Source organism: Branchiostoma floridae, chromosome 9 (genome assembly GCF_000003815.2).
Source record: "Branchiostoma floridae strain S238N-H82 chromosome 9, Bfl_VNyyK, whole genome shotgun sequence".
Taxonomy (NCBI): domain Eukaryota; kingdom Metazoa; phylum Chordata; class Leptocardii; order Amphioxiformes; family Branchiostomatidae; genus Branchiostoma; species Branchiostoma floridae.
This window is the reverse complement of record NC_049987.1, coordinates 4082344-4090420: the sequence shown is the minus strand read 5'-3', so window position 1 is coordinate 4090420 and position 8077 is coordinate 4082344. Positions and strand designations below refer to the sequence as shown.

At 40.0% G+C, this 8077-nt stretch overlaps 1 protein-coding gene across 1 annotated transcript in view; it reads right to left on the bottom strand.

Annotated features, from left to right (window-relative positions):
* LOC118422992 (RING finger protein 17-like) overlaps window positions 1-8077 on the bottom strand; it is a gene marked incomplete in the record, with an annotated part of 56912 nt that overhangs the window by 16793 nt on the left and 32042 nt on the right. The window contains 11 exon segments of the mRNA XM_035830886.1: window positions 501-524; window positions 650-813; window positions 1265-1457; window positions 2163-2335; window positions 3235-3413; window positions 3842-3901; window positions 4148-4253; window positions 4903-5018; window positions 5219-5372; window positions 6412-6486; window positions 7034-7112. Of these exon segments, the coding sequence (XP_035686779.1) occupies window positions 501-524; window positions 650-813; window positions 1265-1457; window positions 2163-2335; window positions 3235-3413; window positions 3842-3901; window positions 4148-4253; window positions 4903-5018; window positions 5219-5372; window positions 6412-6486; window positions 7034-7112 (1323 nt within the window).

The window sequence follows — 8077 nt, the reverse complement described above, 5'->3', positions numbered from 1 at the left end:
ATTCCCCCGAAGTAGCAGCTTTGCGCGCATGTATCGCCCGAACCCCGGAAGTTAGGGACTTTGGTCCTGTTCTGAGGTTTTTTTGGGACGTCAGCAGCCAACCCTGGCACCGATAGCATTCTATAGGGTTGAAGCTCTGGCATTTTAAGGTTCACGACAAGACCAGCATTGTATGACTTTTCTGATATTTGTTATCAATTAACTGCATATTTGCTAATGTGTAGCTTCTTTGTGGTCAAAAAGTTGCAAGTGCGAATGTCATCCAGCAAGGCATAACATGGCAAAAGAAAAAGCCTAAACTAATATCAGACTGAGGTAATTTTGGTCAGCATGCTAAGGACAAGTAATCTTATGTCCCCAAATACTAGTACTTAATTCTACAAGCATTCTTCCATGCAATAACTGTTGCCTAAAAATGATGGATTCTACTACTAGAATTGGCATGCAATTCTACTGTTTTTTTTATCCATGCAAGAACGCAAGAATGTCAAATTGAATACCTTACGAAGTCCAGTATAAATTTTCTGTAACAAAAAACACAATGCACTTTACAAGTTGTTTATCTAGATACTGAAATAACTGAGAATGTAAAAAAAAACTCTTAAAAGATAAACAAGGTGTGTGTTGCTCAAGATAAACAGCTTTGCACCTGTCTAGGCCATCCTCTCCAGCTGAAGCCAACTGTACAAACACCTGCGCAGGTGACTCCACATGACAGACAGTGACAGGCAGGCAGTTCTCTCCCTCCTGGATAGGGGGCGCTCGACATGTCTCGATGTCCAAGTCACTGTCGTTAGGGGGAGCCTCAGGTGTCTGATAGAACAACAGTTAGCTCTTAGTATTACTTACTAATACCAGTAATAGTTAGTCTAATGTATATGGATGGGAGGTCCAATTGTACAAAAATATAGCCTGTTTTCTGGTTAATTTTATTGTAAGGCCACCTTGATTTAATAATAAGGATTGCATTCGAGCATATATCAATATAGAAAAAGTTTTTCCAAAAAAGAAAGGACGGGACAAAACTTGTAAGTTGTAAAAATCAGCTGCAAATTAAGCAAAATGAACAAATAAATGCCATTAGATTCATTCGTTCAAACTAAATTACTTTGATTTGCAACGAAAGTTACAAAAAATATTGGAAAACTAATACTAATGTGCAGCTGTAGAATGCTGATTTTAAAGTCAGGGAAGAAGATGTGAAAAATAAAAAAATGAAGAGTCCATATAAGTACTATGAAACTTATAGAGACATCATGCCAACCATGGCCATCTCTCTGGGAGGTTGCAGCTCCAGTGGTTGGGATGGTTCCAGTTCTACAGACGATGAGTGTGTGAGTGGGACCTCCTGGATGTCTGTTCCTGCTGGCTCCTCTGGTACAGGTGCAGGTACAGGTATGTCTATATTGTTGGCACTCACGGGGACTTCTTCTTCTTTTACTGGTTCTGTTTGTGCCCTGTACAATAATACACATTTAAATGTCAAGTCTCAATTAAGATTATGGTAACCATGCAAAACCAGTCAGCCATCTTGAACAACCAGAAGTCCCCATTTTAATATAGACTACATCACAGACTGAAAGTACTCTGTTTCCCTGTGGTACCAGTCCAACCTGCGGGAAGGCTGGGACTAACGCTGATGCAGAATACATGAACATGTGTACACCGTGTTGTATTTTTTTTATCTATGTCTTTGTTGTTCACCTTGTAGTTCCAAGTGGCACATAGGACAGCCAGTTTTCTTGCTGCTTCTGTAGCAAGGCATATTTTTACAGGGAGGGGTTGACAGTTTATGTGGCACTTCCTTGAAGACAGGACCCCCATTTTATGTTCCTTTCGAAAGACAGTGTGGCCCCAATCAAGATCTCCTGATCCCATGGACCCCTAATTTCCGACTAATTGGAACCATGAGCTCTACTGCAAGGCTGCTGGCAGTTGAGCCACAGGGACATCCTTTATCTACAATGTATGTCCTTCCCACCTTAAAAATCATACATTTTTATGTGAAATGCACCAGAAGTTAAGAAAATTTGGTAAGCAAAACATTACAATACGGTAAACCAATTCCTATGTCTGATCTAAGAAACGTGGTCAAATCATTCAGTAGAAGCCTGTATGTGCAAAACCATTTCAAAGCCGCCTTTCATTCTATGACTACTTACCTCGCCTGTCCGGTGTATGTTCCGTGCCCTTCCTCTGCCAGAAGACTGTTAACACAGATCTGCTTGTCCAGGGACTCATACAGCAGAACCTTAAGCCTGGAGTCAGCTGTCTGCCCTTGCACATTCACCACCAGGCTTTTAAACAGGGCCATTTGGTTGAACTGGATACGTGCCTGGAAAACAAGAGTTGTAAACAAAGGTGGAACAGCTTTTTACACTTTACCTACACTGTATATAACGATACATTGTATAATCTCTCAAATAACAAAGTCCTCTATCAAGTTTGTATAGCTCTCAGAAGCAAATGCTTAAAGAACACATTTTAAAACTTTGCCAAGAAAATGAGTTTATGTCTAAACTACAGTCCATGGAAATGCAAATCAAGGACACCAACTTAAACATGGCACATGCAAAAATGCTCTTTTTGTCCAACAATATATGGAACTACCTTAGAATGACCAAATGCTTTGTTATCATAATTAGTCAATTTTAACCAAATGCAAACCTAATAGATGCAGTGATTATTTTTGAAAGGTTTTCTGTTTTTCTTTCATGGCATGCAGTGCTATATCTATTTTCCAAGTCAACATCACTATGTATCTTATTCTATTAAATTGATTTCTAATAAAAATATGAGTGTACCAATGAAACAATATCTCTTTGTTGGATAACAGTATTTTCACATTTCAAGTGTAGCAATTGTTAATACTGTAATTCACTTTGTCTTCTCGGTACCAAACTTTCACGGTCTGAGAAAATTTACCTTGTTCTCGGAACTAAATGTTCACTGTCGGGGCAAGTGCACATTAAAAAAGTCTGTGAATTATTTGTTATCAGTAATGATAAGTTCACGTTACAGTCGTCACCGTGAAAACCGTGAACATAACAGTACATTGAAAAAAATCAGGAATTACAGTATACATATTTACTACTACATGTAACTACACTATTGCTACTACTACAGACTACTACTACGACTATCTGATTCAGTAACAACTTCTACTACTACTACATCCCAGCCTTGTTGTGATGATTGATAAAAAAATCTTTCACACAAAAGGTCTGGTCTTACCTCATCAGACCATCCAGTAGAAGCATCCAGAGGTTCCACATCATCCAGCACACAGGGGACAGCCTGTATGGGGAGTTTGAGAAACCTGTCCGGTATCTTCTTCAGGTGTGAACAGGTGACTCGAGCAGTGTTTCCAAAGTCAACATATGTGATGTCCACCTGCTTGTTACCTGGGAGATCTATGAAACAAACAAAATGTTACAATGTTTGACATAGGTTCACTCATTCAGACCCCTGCAGTGCCTAGTGGCACAAATGTGTAGGGCAGCAAGTTTCCTTGCTGTTTCAGTAGATCTATTTATACAGGGAGGGGTTGCTAGCACTTCTCTTTTAACGTACTCAAGCACTAGTTTAAACGTAGGACTGGGTCCCTCATTTTATGTTCCTTCCAAAAAAAACCCAGGACAGATGAGGTACACCTTTCCCCTAGTACTGAGATGCCGAGTACTGAATCCAGTCACCAACTACATGTACTTGAAAATGGGCTCAACTGTGAGGCTGTTACCAGTTGAGCCACAGGGACATTCCTAACACACACTTATGATAATATCTAAACACACAACAAACACACAAACACTGGGTAAAGACAGACATGTGTTGTACTCACCCACAACTTGTGCTCTGTACCACAGGTTGTCTTCCTCATACTTAGCAACCAGCACCATACCTAGAGAAGTGCACACGGAAATACAATTGACAGGACTACCACAAACTTTACTTACTTACTTACTTACACCTTTTAAAAATCAACTTGAGAAGGGCCATACTGACTGAAAAGCTTGTTGGTGTCCTTTATGTTAAGTACCGGGGGTATGGAAACTTTTACATATTGATATATTTTCTATCACACTGCAAAAAGAGCCTTTCAATACAAATCAATTGAAAGTAGACACTCAGTACAGTTTGTACGTACCTTCATATGGACACAGAATGCTCCATTCTTCCCCCTGTTCCTGATTGTACAGCTCCTGCATTTGAGCCATCATATCTCTCATGTACTGGGCCTCAGCTGCACTAATCTGAGTAGAACACAGATGACGCATAACTTTAACTTTAGGGGCAGGTCAGAAACAACAGTAAGCAGTGTCAATGTAGAGGTATGAGTCAAACACAGGTTATACTTACTTACTCGCTCACTCACTCGATTTATTTACATGTTTACAGACAGACTACATGTAGATACATGAACAAATACAAGCAATTCCAATTAGAAGTAGGAGTCAAACATAGCAAATCAGTATATTCATAATTGATTTATTCCTTCCTTCCTTCATTTATCTACTGACTTACAACCTCAATCACTGACATTCAACATTAATCCATATTTCTTTCTTCATTTGCCTTAGGTGTGGATCAAAAACTTGAAATTTAGAAATTGTTTGACATTGCAGACAGGATCCACAAGGATGATTCATCGTTGTCTTTTGTCACTGAAGGAAAACAGATCAAAGGATGCTGTCTGAAACATGTGCGGTTTTAACAGTTTGCTGTCATTAATTACTGTTTTCTTGTTTATCTAACCACCTGGATGTCTAACCTTCATCGACACAAGATATATCTTCCTTAGATGCCACTTTCCCAAAACAAATTCTAATTTTTCCTTCAGGACTGATGGTTACATATAATGTAGCTGAGCCCTCGTTGATTGTAATTTATTGTGACTCATACCACTTGTACAAAGAAGAGGTCAGGTCCCATGACATGGCTGCCTAACACAGGTATGTCCTGTCCCTGGAGTAAAGGTTCAGCTGGTAGGAACTTCCTTCTTGGCTGCAGAACTGATGCTGGAATACAAACATGACAGTACTATAATAGTACTAAAAAAACAAAAACTTATCAAATAAGCCTTTAAATTTAATTTGCATGTATGCACTTCATAAATTATATAGGTGCATTGTAATAAAAAGATCATTTATTACAAGCAATTCTTCCAATATAGAATCAATTTGTTTCAGAAGGAAGACTGTATCAAAGGAGATCCTACCAGTAAAGGATGGTACGGAGTGTGGCGACCTGAGGTAGGCTACTTCGAGGAACACCAGGGCATCTCGGAGTGATACGGGCATGTCTGTGTCAATGTCTTCGTTAGGTGGCTTGTGTAGATCTACATACAGTAGACTTCCGGATTGTTTCATGATCTGTAATTGTACATGTAGAATAACTTATTAGTCTTCAAGAAGTATTAGTTTGCACCCCACAATACGCTACAAAGAACCATAATGAGCAATACCCACATGGATGCCAGAGAGCATTCAGACGGTCCAATCGGTATTGATCCCAGCAAATGGAGAATCGACAATGAATGCAGTCTGGGTGTGTGGCATTAGGTATGCAAAAACCAGAGAGGTTTGAAAATCCACCAAACAAAGATGGCCTGCTTAAGTGCTTAAGGAGGTCGCAAGCGAAGCACTGCCCAGAGGCTGCAGCAACCACTGTAGAACCAGTGTTGCCGGCACCAGCCCCTGGTCAGACGGAGGAGGATCCGGGCCCGGAAGCACCCCACAGTGCCCGGAACCTCCGCGCGACGCCTGCCCCTCCACAAGGCAGGAAGTCAGATCATCATCGAGTGAAGTGGCCAGCCGCTAACTCCAAGGAGTGGTCGCAGTTTGACCGAGGACGTTGACATGATCTTGGAGTCAGTATCAAGAGGTAGTACAGACCAAAAGCTTCAGTCCATGTACACGGCGATCATGTCCATGGGGGCAGAACGATTTGGCGTGATTGGGAATATGAAACGGACACAATGAAACCAAATCGCCAGGGGCAAAGATTCGTCAACTTAATTGGCAGGAGTCAAAGTTTAAGTGTAAGGATTGACATAGGACCGAAATAAAACAGATCTGCATTGGTGTTAGGCAGACATACGTGTGTTAGGCCAGGCCACTGGAAGACAGAAGAAAAACATCCAGACTATAGATGATGAACTTCAAAATAAATAATAAACTAGTTGATGTATGCACTACTAAGAACCTGATACCAGATCAGAAAAGAAAAAAAAACAGATTCACTTTCAAGTACCAAAACTTTCATGATCATAGGATTGATGTTTTTAAAATGCATACTTTCCTAGAACTATCATCTAATGGAACTTCAAGTAGAATCCTTCAACTAGAATTAGATTTACAGTGCCTGCAAGGGATTTGAACCCACTCAACAGCACCATAAAGTCAAACCCACCTTTAGAAGAACTGGTTTGTCCCCGACCATCTTTGCAAAGGCTTGTATAGCTTCCTGGGACCACTTCCCTGTTTCCTGTAGTAAGACAGTACAGTGATACAAGTCATTCCTTAACTTCACTTCTAGAATGGCCATTATTGGATGTACGTGAACCATGTGTGCTGAGACACAAGTAAAAATATTACTGGGAATATAATTGTTCATGATTAGAATATTGATGAAAGTTTTTTTTTTCATTTCACACATAAGTACAGATGACAATATATCTTCTGGGCACTGAAAAATCAATGCAACTGTGTAAAAAAAGTTGCGCACCTCCAAAATAGGCCTTCATTATGAAATCTCAGTGATGGCTGAACTTATATTATATAGTACATAGAAAAACAATCATAAGAGATTCTTGCTATTGATTTTGTTCTTCCACATTTTCTTAAAAGGCTTTGGAAAACTTTGCTCTGAAGAAGTACTAGAAGTCAATTATCTATTCTGGAAATGGAAGAAAATTGAAGCACCTGGATGTCATCCATAACACATAACACTCAGCCTGGTGTAAGGAACAGAAAAATAATTCAGACCCTTGTAATTACTCCTAATGCCTAATGGATACATATCTAGCCCATACCTTATCTATGGGTACTATGTCCACCAGAGAACAGCACATGGACATTTCAGGGATATCCTGGAATCTCTTGGGCATCTTCCTCAGACTGGAGAAAAAGATACGGAAAGTTCGCAAAAATGTCATTGGTCAATAAGTCCTGGCCTTATGCAGAAAAAAGGTGCATGGAAGCATGTCTTCATGTCTACCTTGTCCCCCCAACGACCTGGAGGTCAAGGGACTAGGTAGGTAGGTAGGTAGGTAAGCATAGAATTTGATTTTTAGTATAAAGACTCTTTTGTGAATGTATATTTTTTGTATATCAAAACTCAAATCATGATGATCATTACTTTACGGGCAACACCCAGTAATGGCAGGTAAGAGAGGAAGAAAAAACATGGACAATTGAGCTGAGACCTGAGGTGTGCGGGTCAACTTGCTCTGATGAAAGTCTCTTTTTTCTGCTTGAAATACAAGGGATGCCTTTTCAAACATTTTGACAATGTCTTCAATATTTACGGCATGGAGAACTCGACCCACACATGTCTGATCACAGTTCACCATTGTTTCTATCGCTACTTACCTACTGATTTTCAAAAAGACGTTGGATGGATAGTAATGACTGCAATGATTTGAAATTTGGAGGATAGTGATAAAATTCTTTATACTACAACAGTACTTTTAAATTATTTCTGGGTGAGGCCAATAACTTATTGATCACTCCTCTATCATTACACAATTATCATTTAAGTAACTAATGACAATTGCTAAAGCTACACAATGAAAACAACCCTTTTCATAGGAAGTACAAACAGTCATGTCTCTTTACAGTAATGTAAGACCCTCATGGCAAAGTCGGGTCTTAGCCCAGATGGACAGACTGCCTGTGACTGTGGACAGGAGCAGACTATGAAACACCTTCTTGTCTGCCCCCTCCTGTCCGAACCATGCACCAAAGAAGATCTGGAAGCTCTGACCCCCAGAGGAAGGGAGTGTGTGGAGTATTGGAGCAGGAAAGTGTAGTGATGACATGACGAAGAAGAAAGACAGTAATGTTGGGTACTGTAC